Raw genomic sequence first — 18,952 nt, 5'->3', positions numbered from 1 at the left:
ATATCCCAAATATAAAAAGTGAGCATAAGAAATTAGAAAAAGAAAATAAAATTCTCATGTTATAAAGTTGAAAAATCAAAAATGTACTTATTGAACTCAAGAAATTAAATAAAACCAAATTCTCACCTGATGAAGGTCTAATATCCAAAATACACATATTGAACACAAGAAATAAGAAAAAAATTTCCCATGTAATAAAGTTCAAATATCAAAAATATACTTATTGCACACAAAAAATTACTACATAAATCAAAAATTATGTCATAAATATCAAATATCAAAAATATACATATTGAAATCAAGTAATCAGATAAATAAAACAAAAATTCTTATCTGATACAGGTCTTATATCCAAAATATACAAAAAGAACCCTAGAAATCAGATAAATAAATAAAAATACTTATCTGAAAAGTGCTAATATCTGAAAAATAATATTGGACACGAGAAATTAAATAAAATAAAACTTCTCACCTAATAAAGGTCTAATATCAAAAATACACATATTGAACATAATTAGATAAATAAAACAAAAATTATCATCTCATAAATATCTAATATTCCAAAATATATGTTGAACACAAGACATCAGATAAATAAAACAAAAATTGTCATCTGATAAATGTCTTATATACATAATATACATATTTAACCCAAGAAATCAAATAAATAAAACAAAAGTTGTCATCTGATGTTCATCTAACATCAAAAACGTACTTATTGTACTCAAGAAACTAAATAAAAGCAAAATTCTCATCTGATAATGTCTAATATCCCAAACATACCTGTTGAATACAAAAATGTCTAATACCAATAATACACATATTGAACACAAGAAATTAGATAATTAAAACTGAAATTCTCATCTGAAAATGGTCTAATATCAAAAATATACATATTGAACACAAGAATTCAGATAAATAAAAAAAATTCTCATCTGATAAATGTATAATATCCAAAATGTAAATTGAACACAATAAAGAAAAAACAAAAATTATCAGCGGTAAGTCTAATATCCAAAATATACACATTGAACACAAGAAAACAGATAAATAAAACAAAAATTCTGATCTGATAAAGGTCTAATATCCAAAACAGACATATTGAACATAATTGGATAAATAAAAGAAAAATTCTCATCTTATTAAGGTATAATATCAAAAATATACATATGGAACACAAGAAATCAGATAATTTAAATGAAAATTCTAGACTGATAAAGATGTAATATCCAAAATTATGCATACTGAACACAAGAATCAAATGTATAAAACAAAAAATCTGATTTGAGAGATGTCTTATATCCAATATATACATATTGAACATAATTAGATAAGTAAAACAAAAATTCTGATCTGATAAAAGTCTAATATCCACAATATATTTACTGAACACAATAAATTAAATAAAACAGTAGTTCTCACCTGAGAAAAAGACTAATATCCAAAATATGCATACTCAACACAAGAAATCAAATATATTAAAGAAAAATTCTCATTTGATAGAGGTCTAATATCCAAATATACAGTTTGAACAAAAGAAATCAGATAAATAAAAGAAAAATTTTCATGTGATAAAATTTTAATATCCAAAATACACATATTGAACAAAATAAATGAGAAAAAACAACAATTATTAGAGGTAGGTCTCAAATTCAAATATACATATTGAACATATTTAGATAAATGAAAACAAAAATTCTCATTGGATAAAAGTCTAATATCAGGCTAGAGAGATGGCTCAGAGGTTAAGAGCATTGACTACTCTTCCAGAGGTCCTGAGTTCAATTCCCAGCAACCACATGGTGGCTCACAACCATCTGTAATGAGATCTGGTGTCCTCTTCTGGCCTGCAGTCATACATGCTGTATACATAATAAATAAATAAATCTTTAAAAAAAAAAGTCTACTATCCAAACCATGCGGTGGTGGCGCACGCCTTTAATCCCAGCACTCGGGAGGCAGAGCCAGGTAGATCTCTGTGAGTTCGAGGCCAGCCTGGTCTACAAAGAGAGTTCCAGGAAAGGCACAAAGCTACACAGGGAAACCCTGTTTCCAAAAAAAAAAAAGTCTAATATCCAAAACATAGATATTGAAAACAGGATACCAGATAAATAAAACAAAATTTCTCATCTGATCAAGATCTAATGACAAGTATATATATTGAACACAAGAAATCAGATAAATAAAACGAAAGTTCTCATCTGATAAAGGTCTAATATCAAAAATATATGTATTAAACACAAGAGATTAAATAAAACAAAAATTCTCACCTGAGAAAGAACTAATATCCAAAATATGCATACTGAACACATGGTATCAGATAAATAAGTCAAGAATTCTAATCTGATAAAGGTCTAATATTCAAAATATACAAAAAACACAAGAAATCAGAAAAACAAAACAAAATTCTCATGTGATAAAGGTTTTACATGAAAAATGTATTTATTGAACACAAGAAATTAAACAAAACAAAACTTCTGTTCCGATAATGGTCTAATATAAAAATATACCTATTGAACACAAGAAATCAAACAAAAGAAGAATTCTCATCTGATAAAGGTATCTTTATAGGCATTTCCTTCTTTAGGTTGTGAAAGTTTTCTTCTATGATTTTGTTGAATATTTTTTTGTGCCTTTGAGTTGGTATTCTTTTCCTTCTTCTATCCCTATTACTCGTAGGTTTGGTCTTTTCATGGTGTCCCAAATTTCTTGGACATTTTGGGTCATGACTTTGTTGGCCTTAGTGTTTTCTTTGACTGATGAATCTGTTTCCTCAACCGTATCTTCAACACCAGAGATCTGCTCTTCCATCTCTTGCACTCTGTTGGTTATGCTTGCATCTACAGTTCCTGTTCATTTATTCAGATTTACACTTCCAGCATTTCCTCAGTTTGTGTCTTCTTTGTCTCCATTTCAGTCAGGCAGCAGACCTCCTGCAGACAAGTCAGACTACCACCATCCCCCATGAGACCCTGTAATCAAGCCCCACCTCCCCCAAATCCCACCCATCCTTCGAGACTGCAACTGTTCCCTGAGACAGTGATGGCCAGGACCTGATTGGACTAAGAGGTGAGTCATCCTCAATCCTGAACACCCAAGCCCCTAGGCTTTGGGGCCAGGGGCACAACCCTGCACCTCTACACCACTACCCATTGCAGTCCTAGTTTCAGGCCACTTGGCAGGCAGACCTACTGCAGGCAGTTCAGACTACCACCATCCCCCACCAGACCTTGTAACTCACAAGTCCCACCCCTTCCAACCCACCTGTGTGCCAAGATTACAACTACTCCCTGAGACAGAGCCCACAAGGGCCGATTGGACTAAGTGCTTCTCCCTGAGACAAACAGTCCATCAGAACCCAATAGACCAAGAGCTCCCACTGGACCAAGAGTATTGATCCGACTGAGAGAGCCTCCCTCAGACACAGACACTGCTTGCACTAAGTGGAGAAAGAGATGGATAGAGGCCAGTGCAAAACTACAGTCAAGAACAAAAAACACACCATGGTTCCATCAGAACCTACACCAGCAAGACCTGAACATCCCAACACAGAAGAAACAGAAGAAATCGACCTTAAAAATGACCTTAAGAAGATGATAGAGATCTTTAAAGAGGAAATGAAAAGTTCCCTTAAAGAATTAGAGGAAAAGTCAAACAAAAAATGGGAAGCAATCAGTAAATCCTTTGAAAGCCAAGAGAAAGCAATTAAATATTTGAGGGAAACAGCTCAAGATTTGACATCTGATTTCTCATTTTCAATATGTATATTTTGCATATAGACATTTATTAGGTGCGAATTTTTGTTTTATTTAATTTCTTGCATTCAATATGTATATTTTGGTTATTAAATCTTTATCAGATGAGAATTTTTGTGTTGTGTATATGATTTCTTGTGTTTATTATATATATATATATATATATATATTGGATACTAGATCTTTATCAGATTAAAATCTTTGTTTTATTTAATTTCTTGAGTTCAATATGTAATTTTCAACATTAGAAGTTTATCAGATTAGGATTTTTTGTTTAATTTATCTAATTATGTTCAATATGTGTACTTTGGATATGAGACATTTATCAGATGAGGATTTCTGTTTTATTTATCTGATTTCTAGTATTCAGTATTTATATTTTGGCTTAGTCCTTTATCAGATGAGAAGTTTTGTTTTATTTATCTGATTTCTTGTGTTCATTATGTATATTTTGGATATTAGAACTTTATCAGATGCAAATTTTTGTTTTACTTATCTGACGTCTTGTGTACAATATGTATATTTCTGGTATTAGACCTTTATTAGGTGAGAATTTTTTTATTTATCTAATTATGTTTGATGTGTACATTTGGAATAGTAGACCTTTATCATATGAGAATTTTTTTTCATTTAACATCTGTGTTCAAAATGTATATTATGGATAGTAGACCTTTATCAGATGAGAATTTTCATTTTATTTATATTATTTATTGTGTTCAATATGTGTATTTTGGATATAAGACCTTTATGACAATGACAATTTTTGTTTGATTTAATTTCTTGTGTTCAATATGTATATTTTCATATTAGACCTTTATCAGATGAAAATTTTTGTTTTATTTTTCTGATTTTGTGTTCAATATGTATATTTTTGATATTAGATCTTTATCAGATGAGAATTTTTGTTTTAATTAATTTCTTGTGTTCTGTATGTATATTTTGGATACTAGAAATTTAACATGTGATAATTTTTTGTTTTATTTATCTTATCATGTTCAATGTGTATACTTTGGATATTAGAACATTATCAAATGAATATTTTTTTATTTATCTGACTTCTTAGGATCAATGTGTACATTTTTGATATTAGAATTTTATCAGATGAGAATTTTTGTTTTTTTATCTGATTTCCAGTGTTCAATGTGTATATTTTTGATATTAGACTTCTAAAAGATGAGAATTTTTGTTTTATTTAATTTATTGTGTTAAATGAAAATATTTTGGATATTAGACTTTTATCAGATGAGAATTTTTGTTCTATTTGTCTGATTTCTTGTCTTCACTCTGTATATTATGGTATTAGACCTTTATCAGATGAGATTTTTTGTTTTATTTATTTGATTTCTTGAGTTCCACATGTATATTTTGGATATTAGACCTTTATCTGATGACAATATTTGTTTTGTTTACCTGATTTCTTTTTTTTTTTTTTTTTTTTTTTTTTTTTGGTTTTTCGAGACAGGGTTTCTCTGTGTAGCTTTGCGCCTTTCCTGGAACTCACTTGGTAGCCCAGGCTGGCCTCAAACTCACAAAGATCCGCCTGCCTCTGCCTCCCAAGTGCTGGGATTAAAGGAATGCGCCACCACCGCCCGGCTTGTTTACCTGATTTCTTATGTTCAATATGTATATTTTAGATATTAGACCTTTATCTGATGATAATTTTTGTTTTATTTATCTAATTATATTTGATATGTATATTTTGGAAATGAGACCCTAATCAGGTGAGAATTTTTCATTTATTTATCTGATTTCTTTGGTTCAATGTGTATATTTAGGATTTTAGACCTTTATCAGATATGAATTTTTGTTTTATTTACCTGATTTCTTGTATTTTGGTTATAAGATCTATGTCAGATATAATTTTTATATATATATATGATGTCTTGTGTTCAATATGTATAGTTTAGTTTTTAGACCTTTATCACATGAGAGTTTTTGTTTTATTTAACTAATTATGTTCAATATGTATATTTTGGATATTAGACCACTATCGGATGAGAGTTTTTGTTTTATTTTTCTGATTTCTTGTGTTCAATAAGTATATTTTTGATAGCAGAACTTTACTGGTGAGAATTTTGTTTTATCTAATTTCTTATGTTCCATATATATATTTCTTTTCTTTATTAAGAAAATTTCTACTCACTCTATATACCACCCACAGTCCTATCTCCTCCCTCCTCTCATCTCCCAGACCTCCATCCCAAGCCACTCCATATTCCCACATCCCCCAAATCAAGGTCTCCCATGGGGAGTTAGCAGAGCCCCACACACTGAGCCTAGGCAGGTCCAAGCCCCTTCCCACTGTACCAAGGCTGCGAACGGCACCACACTACCGGTACCAGATTCCTAAAGGCAGCATGAATGGATTGCAATTCCCCCTGCCTGGGTGTTCTCCGAAGAGTTCAGCCAAAAGAGTTCAACCGTCTTCCATGTCCAGAGGGCCTAGTCCAGTCCCATTGGGGCTCCACAGCCACCAGTCTACACAGTTCACAGTTCAGGGGCTTGCACTAGGGTGGCCGGTCATCTCTGCACATCCTACCATCATGATCTCGACGTCCCTCACCTGCAGTATCTCTTCTCTCTCTCCTCAATTAGATTCCCAGAGCTCAGCCTGGTGCCTGGCCGTGGATCTCTGCCTCTGCCTCTATCAGTCACTAGACAAAGGCTCTATGATGACAGCTGGGTTATTTGCTAGGCTGGTCACCAGAGTAGACTGGTCCAGGCACTCTCTGGACCACTGCCAGGAGACCAAGGTGGGGTCAAACTTGTGGATTTCTGAGAGGCTCCCCAGCACCCTGCCTCTTCCTATTCCCACGATGTCCTCATCTATCATGGTATCTTCCTTTCTATCCTCGCACTCTGTCCCTGTTCCAGGTTGACACTCCCATTTCCCTATGTTCTCATCCCCCACTCCTTGCCCTCTGCCACCCCCCAAACCTAGTCCACTCATGTAGATCTCATCCACTTCTTCACAGGATCGTCCATGTGTCCCTCCTAGGGACTTTCTGTTAGCTAGCCTCTCTGGAGTTGTGGGTTGCAGTATGGCCACCCCTTTCCTCACATTTAGTATCCACTTATGAGTGAGTACATACTATGTTTGTCCTTCTGAGTCTGGGTTACCTCATTCAAGATGATATTTTCTAGTTCCATCCATTTTCCTGCGAATTTCATGATATCTTTGTTTTTTACTGCTGAACAGTACTCCATTGTGTATATGTGCCATATTTTCTTTATTCATTCTTCAGTTAAGGGGCATTTAGGTTGTTTCTATGTTCTTGCTATTATGAATAATGCTGACATGAACATAGTTGAGCATGTGTCCTTGTGGTAACATTGAGTATTCCTTGGGTATATGCCCAAGAATGGTATAACGGGTCTTGAGGAAGACTTATTCCCAATTTTCTGAGAAACAGCCATACTGATTTCTAGAGTGGCTGTACAAGTTTGCATTCCCACCAACAGTGGAGGAGTATTCCCCTTTCTCCACATCCTCTCCAACATAAGCTGTCTTCAATGTTTTTGATCTTAGCCATTGTGACAGGTATAAGCTGTCAGAGATGTTTTGATTTGCATTTCCCTGGTGACTAAGGATGTTGAGGAATTCTTTGAATGCCTTTCAGCCATTTGAGATTCTTCTATTGAGAATTCTCTGTTAAGCTCTGTAGCCCATTTTTTAATTGGATTGTTCAGTATTTTGATGTCTAGCTTTTTGAGTTCTTTATATATTTTAGAGATCATCCCTCTGTAAGATGTGGGGTTGGTGAAGATCTTTTCCCATTCTGTAGGCTGTCGTTTGGTCTTATTCACCGTGTCCTTTGCTCTACAAAAGCTTCTCAGTTTAAGGGGGTCCTATTTATTAATTGTTGCTCTCAGTGTCTGTGCTACTAGTGTTATATTTAGGAAGTGGTCTCTGCCAATTCGTTCCTCACTACTTCCTACTTTCTCTTCTATCAAGTTCAGTGTAACTGGAATTATGTTGAGGCCTTTGATCCACTTGGACTTGAGTTTTGTGCTTGGTGACAGATATGGATCTATTTGCAATCTTCTGCATGTTGACATCCAGTTATGCCAGCATCATTTGTTGAAGATGCTTTCTTTTTTCCATGGTACAGTTTTGGCTTCTTTGTTGAAAATCATAAATTCATAGGTGTGTGGATTAATGTCAGGGTCTTCAATTTGATTCCATTGGTCCACATGTCAGTTTTTCTTCCAGTACCAACCTGGTTTTATTACTATAGCTCTATAGTAGAGCTTGAAGTCAGGGATCGTGATACCTCCTGACGTTGTTTTATTGTACAGGATTCTTTTGGCTATCCTGGGTTTTTTTGTTTTTCCATATGAAGTTGAGTATTGTTCTTTCCAGGTCTGTGAAGAATTGTGTTGGTATTTTGATGGTGATTGCATTGAATCTGTAGATTGCTTTTGGTAGGATTGCCAATTTTACTTTGTTAATCCTGCCTATCCATGGGCATGGGAGATCTTTCCATTTTCTGACATCTTCTTCAATTTCTTTTTTCAGGAACTTAAAGTTCTTGTCTTATAGGTCCTTTACTTGCTTAGATAGAGTTACCCCAAGGTATTTTATATCATTTGTGGCTATTGTAAAGGGTGATGTATCTCTGATTTCCATCTCAGCCTGTTTATCAATTGTATATAGTAGAGCTACTGATTTTTTTGAGTTGATCTTGTATCCTGTTATGTTGCTGCAGGTGTTTATAAGCTGCATCAGTTCCTTGGTCAAATTTTTGGGGTCACTCATATATACTATCATATCATCTGCAAATAGGGAAAGCTTGACTTCTTCCTTTCCAATTTGTATTCCCTTAATCTCCTTATGTTGTCTTATTTCTCTGTCTAGAACTTCAAGTACTATATTAAATAAGTATGGGGAGAGTGGACAGCCTTGCCTTGTTCCTGATTTTTGTGGAATCGCTTTGAGTTTCTCTCTATTTAATTTAATGTTGGCTGTTGGCTTGCTGTAAATTGCCTTTGTGATGTTTAGGTATGTTCCCTGTATTCCTGATCGCTCCAAGACCTTTATCATGAAGGGGTGTTGGATTTTGTCAAACGCCTTTTCAGCATCCAGTGAGATGATCATGTTTTTTTTTTCTTTCAGTTTGTTTATATGATGTATTACATTGACAGACTTTCATATGTTGAACCACCCAAGCATCCCTGGGATAAAGCCTACTTGATCATGGTGGATAATTGTTTTGATGTGTTCCTGGAGTCTGTTTTCCAATATTTTATTGAGTATTTTTCATCAATGTTCATGAGGGAGATCGGTGTGTAGTTCTCTGTCTTTGTTGCATCTTTGTTTGGTTTAGGAATCAGGGTAACTGTAGCCTCATAGAAGGAGTTTGGTAATGTTCCTTCTGTTTCTATTGTGTGGAACAATTTAAAGAGTATTGGTATTAACTCTTCTTTGAAGATCTGATAGAATTCTGTGCTGAAACCATCTGCTCCTGGGCTTTTTTTGGTTGGGAGACTTTTACAATTCTATTGTAAAATACAATTCTATTTCCTTAGGGGTTATTGGACTATTTAAATAGTTTATCTGGTCTTGATTTAACTTAGGTATGTTGTACCTATCTAGAAAATTATCCATTTCTTTTAGATTTTCCAATTTTGTGGAGTAGAGTTTTTTGAAGTATGACCTTATGATTTTCTGGATTTCCTAAGTGTTAGTTGTTTATGATTCCCTTGTCATTTCTGATTTTGTTAATTTGGATGCTCTCTCTCTGTCTTTTGGTTAGGGGCTTGTCTATCTTGCTGATTTTCTCAAAGAACCAACTCTTTGTTTCATTAATTTTTTTATTGTTCTCTTTGTTTCTATTTTATTGATTTTAGCTCTCAATTTGATTATTTCCTGGTGTCTATTCTTCCTGGGTGACTTTGCTTCTTCTTGTTCTAGAGCTTTCATGTGTGCTATTAAGTCACTAGTGTGAGATTTCTCCAACTTCTTTATGTGGGCATTTAGTGCTATGAATTTCCCTCTTAGCACTGCTTTCATAGTGTCCCATAAGTTTGGGTATGTGGTATATTAATTTTCATTGATCTCTAGGAAGTCTTTAATTTCTTTCTTTATTTCTTCCTTAACCCATTGGTGATTCAGTTGGGCATTATTCAGTGTCCATGAGATTGTAGGCTTTCCTTAGTTCTTGTTGTTGTTGAAATCTAACTTTAAACCATGGTGGACTGATAGAATGCAGGAGGTTATTCTAATTCTACTGTTTTGTACCTGTTGAGATTTGCTTTGTGGTCAAGTGTATAGTGGATTTTAGAGAAGGTTCCATGGGGTTCTGAGAAGAAGATATATTCTTTTTTGTTAGGATGGAATGTTCTGTAGATATCGATTAAGTCCATTTGGGTCATAACATCAGTTAAGTCCTTTATTTCTCTGTTAAGTTTCGATTTGGGAGATCTGTCCATTGGTGAAAGTGGGGTGTTGAAGTCTCCCACTATTAATGTGTGGGGTTTTTTATATGTTTTAAGCTTTAGTAATGTTTCTTTTACATATGTGGGTGACCTTGTGTTTGGGGAGTAAATGTTCAAAATTGAAACTTCATCTTGGTGGATCTTTGCTGTGGTGAGTATGTAATGCCCTTCTTGATCTCTTTTGATTGATTTTAGTTTGAAGTCTATTTTGCTGGATATTAGGATGGCTACATCTGCTTGCTTCTTAAGATTGTTTAATTGGAAAGTCTTTTCCCAGCTTTTTATTCTTAGGTAGTGTCTATCTTTGAATTTGAGGTGTGTTTCTTGTATGCAGCAGAAAGATGAGTCCTGCTTTCATATCCACTCTGTTAGCCTATGTCTTTTTATGGGTGAATTAAGTCCATTGATATTAAGGGATATTAAAGACCAGTGATTGTTCATTCCTGTTATTTTTTGGTGGCAGTGTGTGTGTACTTCTCTTCTTTGGGGTTTACTGCTGTGGTGTTATCCTGTGTTTTTGAGGGTGTATCTGACTTCCTTAGGTTGGAATTTTCCTTCTAGTGCTTTCTGTAGGGCTGGGTTTGTGGATAAGTATTGTTTAAATCTGGCTTTGTCTTAGAATGTCTTGTTCACTCCATCTATGTTGATTGACAGTTTTGCTGGGTATATTAGTCTAGGCTGGCATCCATGGTCTCTTAGTGTCTGCATTACATCTGTCTAGTCTTTCAAAGTCTCCATTGGGAAATCGGGTGTTATTCTGATGGATTTGCCTTTATAAGTCACTTGGCCTTTTTCCTTTGCTGCTCTTATTATTCTTTCTTTATTCTGTAGGTTTAGGGTTTAGTTGTTTAATTATTATGTGGCAAGGGACTTTTTTGGGGGGTCTAGTCTGTTTGGTGTTCTATAGGCTTCTTGTATCTTCATAGGCATTTCTTTCTTTAAGTTGGGAAAGTTTTCTTCTATGATCTTGTTGAATATATTTTCTGTGCCTTTTATTTGGTATTCTTCTCCTTCCTCTATCCCTATTATTCGTAGGTTTGGTCTTTTCATTGTGTCCCAGATTTCTTGGACATTTTGTGTTATAATTTTTTTGCATTGGTATTTTCTTTGACTGATGACTCCATTTCCTCTTCTGTATCCTCTAAACCACAGATCCTCTCTTCCATCTCTTGTATTCTGTTGGTTATGCTTGCATCTGTATTTCCTGTTCATTTACTCAGATTTTCTATTTCCAGCATTCCTTCTGTTTGTGTCTTCTTCATTTTTTCTATTTCCCTTTTCAGGTCTTGGACTGTTTCCCTCATCTGTTTCATTGCTTTTTCATGGTTTTCTTTCAGGGATTTATTGTTTTCTTCTGCTTTATTTGTCTTTTCCTCTAGTTTTCTATAGCATTCTTCCCAGTTTTTGTTTGACTTTTCGTGTTCTTTATCAATTTCCTCCACTTTTTTGTTTGTCTCTTCCTCAACTTCATTTTTCATTTCTTCTTTAAAAGTCTCTAGCATCTTCAGGATGTTATTCTTCAGGTTGCTTTCTTCTGCTTCTGCTCATGTCTTGCTGTTGGAGGAGGGCTAGGTTCTGGTGATGCTGTATTGCTCTTTATTTTGTTGTATGTACTTCTGCCTTGACGTCTACCCATCTCCTCATGCTTTTGTTCTTGGTCTTATCAGTGCTCCTGGTCCAGTCAAAGCTGACAGATTCGGCACTTCAGGAAGCCTCTCTTGTTCCAATGAGAGGTGGCAGATTCTGTTTCTCAGAAAGCCACTCTTGGTCTAATCAGGGCTGGCAGATTCACTGTCTCCTGAGTTTATTCTTCGTCCAATGATGGCTCTTTGTCCAATGAGAGCTCTCTCTTTCTCTGGGCTGGGTGGGAGCTCTCTGGGCTAGATGGGAGGTCTCTGGGCCTGATGAGAGGTCTCTGGGCCAGATGGCAGCTGGGGGCTGGTCACTAATTCTCAGGAAATGGCAGGGGTGGGGTGAGGATTGGTCTCAGGTGGATGGGTGTGGGAGTAGGGTGCATAGATTACAGGGTTTCCAGGGGGTCTTGGAGAAAGGGAACCTTCCCACGGGGACCTGCCTAAAGGCCAGGACCTGGGGCCAAGTTGGGCGGGTCTTCCCCAGGAATGGCTGGTGCCCAGAGATGGAACCTAGGGGCAGGCCTCACAAAGTTTGACCCCAGGAACTCACCTCTGGTCCAGATGGGAGTCCCGGGCTGGATGGGAGCTGGTGGCTGGTCTCCAATTCTCAGGAAGTGGGGGGGTGTCTCCGGTGGATGAGTGTGAGGGCAGGATGTGTAGATTGCAGGGCCTGCCAGAGGGTTTTGGAGAAGGGGAGACTCCCCTTGTGCCAGAAACTGGGGCCAAGTTGGGAGGGTCTTCCCTAGAAATGGTTGTTACCCAGGGATGTGACCTAGGGGCAGGCTTCCCTGGGTATGATCCCAGGCACTTACCTCTGGTCTGGATGGGAGGTCTGGGCTGGATGAGAGCTCGGGACTGGTCTCTAAGTCTCAGGAAGTGGCAAGGGACTCAGGCTGGTGGATGTGGTGGCAGAGAGTGTAGATATCATTGTCTACCAGGGGTCTTGGAAAAGGGGGACCTTCCTGCCACAGCCCACCTCATGGCCAGAACCTGGGGCCAAGTTGGGTGGGTCTGAAGATTACCATTTTCATATGAGCATTTTAAGGCTAGCAAAGATGCATATCAGAGAACTTAACATGCATTAATGAAGCACATATCACTGATTTCATCATCTGCTATATGACACTTCTGTGTTCACAAAATTATCATGGAGTTTAACAGAAAAGAATATAAATTTTACATTTATACAACAGAAATATACTGTAGCATTCTTAGGGTTTCTATTGAATGGAAATACACTGTAGCAGTCTTAGGATTTCTATTGTTGTGAAGAGATACCACAACCATGGCAACTCTTATGAAGAACACATTTGATTGGAATGTCTTACTTACATTTTCCATCATGGTGGGGAGCATGCCAGTCTGCAGACAGATATGGTGCTTGAGTGGAAGCTGAGAGTACTATGTCTTGGAGGCAACAGGAACTCAACTGTCTACCACACTGAGTGAGCTGCATCAAAAGAGACCTCAAAGCCTACCCCCACAGTGACACACTTCCTCCAGCAAGTCTCAAAATCTTGCAGAAGGAAGGAAACAATGGAAAACTCTACCTATGGTGGGTACCTCTGCGGCAGTAATTTTGTAATCCATGCTTTGTTTGTTAGGTAACAGGACATCCACTAGGAAATGTCTTTGAACATCATTTGCTCAGACTGTATTCCCTGAGATTAGGTACCCATAACTAAATATTAGTTCCAGGTGCAAGGCTAATGTCAAGGCTTTGGCCATGGACAATTTGAGAGAATCACCTCCCACCTTTGTGGACATTAAATTTCTACAGGACACTTATTTTATATAGCAAAAAACTGCAAAGAAAACACCGTATCAAAGCTACTCTCTACTTGTTTCTCCTAAGAATCCCAGACTGGATTTGCCAGGAAACCATAATGATCCCACTGTCTGTCAAAATTGCCCCATGGTAAATCAACCACACCCAATCACAACCTTACTTTATATCCTCATTTTCCTTCTCTTAAGGACATAAGTATCTGAATGTTTTAATGATTTTTCTTCTTCAGCGTTACAGGGAACCAATATGATTGCAGTAAGTCAAATCTGTATTGGAGACATCATTATGAAATCCCTGTAAATCAATGACTATTAAGACATGTTCTGTATACTACAGATCTCATAAAACAAGAATGGAGACAACCCCACAATTGTGTTCCTGACTTACTCAGGCCCTTGTCACTATACACCTTATAAACTATATTCTTCCACCTGTAGCCAAATGCTCAATATGAATGAATTAACTATTCAAATCTTTGATAATTTCAGGGATTTGTTTGTCATATAAGGTTTTTGGTGATTTAATAAGAATATGTAGGGTAATAATGACTATTATATCAGTGATCAGAATATGATCAATAGCTCGTAGTGTCATTACTCCTCCAATAAATTATACAGTAATATCATAAGCTTGGATATGGACAAAACTAGAATTTTACAAGCCCACATAAGGGAACTTAAATTTTCTCATATATTTGGTGTTGCCTATCATAGCCAAAAATAATGTCACTTTCTCCTTAGGTGAAAGTAAGTAATTCTATCTTAAAACTAAAGGAAACGGTTCAAAATTTGAAAATTGAAATAAAGGCAATAAAGAAGAAATAAACTGAGGGAATATTGGAAATGGAAATTCTGAGTAAACGAACAGGAGCTACAGAAGCAAACATCACCAACAGAATGCAAGAGATGGAAGAGAGAATCTCTGTCTTTGAAGATATAATAGAGAAATTTTTTTTCAGTCTAAGAAAACATTCAAGTCAACAAAGTCATAACAAAAAACATCCAGGAAATGTGGGACACAATGAAAAGACAAAACTTAAGAATAATAGGGATACAAGAAGAAGAATACCAGCTCAAAGGCACAGAAAATATATTCAAAAGCATGGCTTAATGTTAGAATTCAACAACAACACAAACCACAGAAATCATACACAATAATGGAAACTAAATAAAGCTCAACTGAACTACCAATGAGTGAAGGAAGAAATTTAGAAAAAAATTGAAGACTTCCTAAAGTTCAATTAAAAGGATTGTACAATGAACCCAAACTTATATTACACTATGAAAGCACTAGTAAGAGGAAAGTTTGTAAAACTAAATGCCTACATAGAGAAATTAGAAAAATCTCACACTAGTGACATAACAGCACATCTGAAAACTCTACAACAAAAAGAAGAAAATTCAGCCTTGAAGAATAGATGTCAGAAAATAATCAAATTGAGGTCTAACAGCAATAAAGGAGAACCAATAAGAACAATACAAAAATGATTCAAAGAAAGAGTTAGTTATTTGAGAAAAATTAAGAAAATAGACAAACCCCTGTGCAAGCTAACCAAAAGGCAGAGAGAGAGAAAATGTCCAGATTAACAAAATCAAAAATGAAAAGAGTTCATAACAACAGAAAATAAGAAAATATGGAGCATCATAAGATCATACTGCAAAGGGCCACATGGTTTCAGCACAGAATTCTACCAGATTTTCAAAGAAGAGCTAATGCCAATACTCATCAAATTGTTCCACACAATAAAAACAGAAGGGACATTACCAGACTTTTTATGAGGCTACAGTGACTCTGATACCCAAATCACACAAAGATGCAAAAAAGAAAGAGAATTATGGAATAATCTCCCTCATGAACATTGATGCAAAAATATCCAATAAAATACTGGCAATCTGAATACAATAACAAATCAAAAAAATTATCCACAATGATCAAGTAGGCTTTATCCCAGGGATGCAAGGATGGCTCAACATATGAAAACCTGTCAATTTAATACACCATGTAAACAAACTGAAAGAAAAAAAATCACATGATCATCTCACTAAATGCTGAAAATGCCTTTGACAAAATCCAACACCCCTTCATGATAAAGGTCTTGGAGAGATCAGGAATACAAGGAACATACCTAAACATAATAAAGTCAATTTACAGCAAGCTGACAGCCAATATAAAATTAAATGGAGGGAAACTCTAAGTGATTTCACTAAAATCAGTAATAAGACAAGGCTGTTGACTCTTGTCATACTTATTCAACATAGTACTTGAAGTTCTAGCTAGAGCAATAAGACAACAAGAGGAGATCAAGGGGATATAAATTGGAAAGGAAGAAGTCAAGCTTTCCCTATTTGCAGGCCCTGACATTAATCCACACACCTATCAACACCTGGTTTTTGACAAAGAGGCCAGAACTATACAATGGAAGAGAGAAGGCATCTTCAACAAATGGTGCTGGCATAACTGGATGTCAATATGTAGAAGATTGCAAATAGATCCACATCTGTCGTCATGCAGAAAACTCAAGTCCAAGTGCCTCAAAGACCTCAACATAAATCCAGTTACACAGAACCTGATAGAAGAAAAAGTAGGAAGTAGTCTTGAATTCATTGGAACAGGATTCCAGTTCCTAAATATAACACCAGTAGCACAGACACTGAGAGTGATAACTAATAAATGGAACCTCCTGAAACTGAGAAACTTCTGAAAGGCAAAGGACACAGTCAATAAGATAAAAATGGCAGCCTACAGAATGAGAAAAGATCTTCACCAGCCCCACATATGACAGAGGGCTAATATCCAGAATATATAAAGAACTCAAGAAATTGGACATCAAAATGCCCAACAGTCCAATTAAAAAAATGGGTTATAGAGCTAAACAGAGAATTCTCAACAGAAGAAACTCAAATGGCTGAAAGACATTTAAGGAATTGGTCAACATCCTTAATCATCAGGGAAATGCAAATAAAAATGACTCTGAGATACTCTGAGCAGGAGTAATGGAGGGCAAGATTCGGGGGAAAGAGAGCTTAGGGAAGTGGGAGGTCCCAGTTGAATCTGGAGCAGATTGGGAGAATGGGAAGGGAGATACCATGATAAATGAAGACACCACGGGAATAAGAATAAGCAGAGTGCTAGAAAGGTCCCCAGAAATCCACAAAGATATCTCCACAATAGACTACTGACAATGGTCGAGAGAAAGCCTAAACTGACCTATTCTGGTGATTGGATGGCCGACTACCCTAACTGTCATGATAGAACTTTCATCCAGTGACTGATGGAAGCAGATGCAGAGATCCATGGCCAAACTCAGGTGGAGCTCCAGAAGTCCAATCAGTGAGAGAGAAGAGGGATTCTATGAGCAAGAGATATGGAGACCATGATTGGAAAAAGCACAGGGACAAATAGCTGAACCTGTGGAAGCATATAAACTATGAACCAATAGCTGAGGAACCCCCTTGGAACTGGACTAGGCCCTCTGGATAAGTGAGACAGTTGATTAGCTTGAAATATTTAGGAGGCCCCCAGACTGTGGGACCGGGACCTGTCCTTAGTGCATGAGCTGGCTTTTTGGAACCTAGGGTCTATGCTGGGAATTTGCTCAGCCTGGGTGAAGGGAGGAGGTGACTGGACCTGCCTCAACTGTGAATCTAAAAGGCTGAGTTGAATCTTCAGGGTAGACCTTGTCTTGGATTAGGTGGGAATGGGGCATGGATTGGGAGGCGTAAGGAGTGGGAGGAGGGAGGACAGAGGAATCCTTGGCTGATATGTAAAATTAAATTAATTATTAAAAAATTTAAAAAAATTACCACTCCCCCCAAAAAATCAGATAAACAAAACAGAAATTCTCAACTGATAAAGGTCTAATATCCAAAATATACATATTGAACACAAGAAATTGTAAAGCAAAACAAATATTCTCATGTGATGAAAGTCTAATATCAAAAATTTACTTATTGAAGACAAGAAATTAAATAAAACAAAAATTCTCATCAGATAAATGTCGAATATCCAAAATATACATACTGATCCAAAGAGATCACATAAATAAAACAAATTTTCTCTTCTAATAAAGGTGTAATATCCAAAATATACATATTGAATATAATTAGATAAACAAAACAAAAACATTCATCTGATAAAAGTCTATTATGCAAAATATACATATGAAGCATATAAGAAATTAAAAAAAAACCTCATCTGATTAAGGTCTAATATCCAAAATACATATTGAACCCAAGAAATCAGATAAATAAAACAAAAATTTTCATCTGAAAAAGGTCTAATATCCAAAATATACATATTGAACATAGATAAATAAAATAAAAATTTTCATCTTATAAAGTTCTAATATCGAATAATATACTTATTGAACACAAGAAATCAGATAAATAACCAAAAATTCTCATTTGAAAAGGACTAATATCCAAAATATACATATTGAACCCAAGAAATAAGATAAATAAATCAGCTCTTTTACCGGGACCCGTCAACATGGGCCGCGTTCGCACCAAGACTGTGAAGAAGACGGCCCAGGTCATCATCGAGAAGTACTACACGTGCCTGGTTAATGACTTCCACACCAACAAGCACGTGTGCGAGGAGATCGCCATTATCCCCAGCAAGAAACTCCGCAAAAAGATAGCCGGCTATGTCATGCATCTGATGAAGAGGATTCAGAGAGGCCCTGTGAGAGGTATCTCTATCAAGTTGCAGGAAGAAGAGAGAGAAAGGAGAGATAATTATGTTCCTGAGGTCTCAGGCCTGGATCAGGATTTCATTGAGGTAGATCCTGACACCAAGGAAACGCTGAAGCTTCTGGACTTTGGCAGCCTCTCTAACCTGCAGGTTACTCAGCCTACAGTTGGGATGAATTTTAAAACACCGCGTGGAGCCGTTAGAATCTGTTTTGTCATATTTTCAATAAACCTGAAAACAACAACAACAAAAAAGATAAATAAATCAAAAATTTTCATCTAATAAAGGTCTAAGATAAAAATATACACATAGAACATAAATAGGAAAATGAAAAAATTCTCTTCTGACAAAAGTCTAATAACTATAACATATATTGAACATAGGAGATTAAATAAAACAGAAAAATTTATCTGATAAAAGTCTAATATCCAAAATATATATATTGAACACAAGAATTCAAATAAAACAAAAATTCTCATCTGATAAAAGTCTAATAACTAAAATATAATTATTGAACACAAGAAATTAAATAAAATAAAAATTCTCATCTGATATAGGTCAAATATAAAACAATACATTGAACACAAGAATTCAGATAAACCAAACAAAAATTCTAATCTGAAAATCGTCTAATATCCAAAATT

At 35.9% G+C, this 18,952-nt stretch overlaps 1 protein-coding gene across 1 annotated transcript; it reads left to right on the top strand.

The window, feature by feature from the left end:
• Nucleotides 1-18,097: 18,097 nt before the first annotated feature.
• Nucleotides 18,098-18,545, top strand: LOC131901047 (small ribosomal subunit protein eS17-like; the record flags this gene model as incomplete). The annotated part of the gene is made up of 1 exon (XM_059252358.1): nucleotides 18,098-18,545. A coding segment is annotated over exon 1 (441 nt), but the record flags the coding sequence as incomplete, so codon positions are not given.
• Nucleotides 18,546-18,952: the final 407 nt, after the last annotated feature.

The sequence above is a fragment of the Peromyscus eremicus genome, unplaced genomic scaffold, assembly GCF_949786415.1.
Source record: "Peromyscus eremicus unplaced genomic scaffold, PerEre_H2_v1 PerEre#2#chrX_unloc_2, whole genome shotgun sequence".
Taxonomy (NCBI): Eukaryota; Metazoa; Chordata; class Mammalia; order Rodentia; family Cricetidae; genus Peromyscus; species Peromyscus eremicus.
Note: the sequence above shows the minus strand (reverse complement) of the source record. Positions and strands in the feature narration are given on the sequence as shown.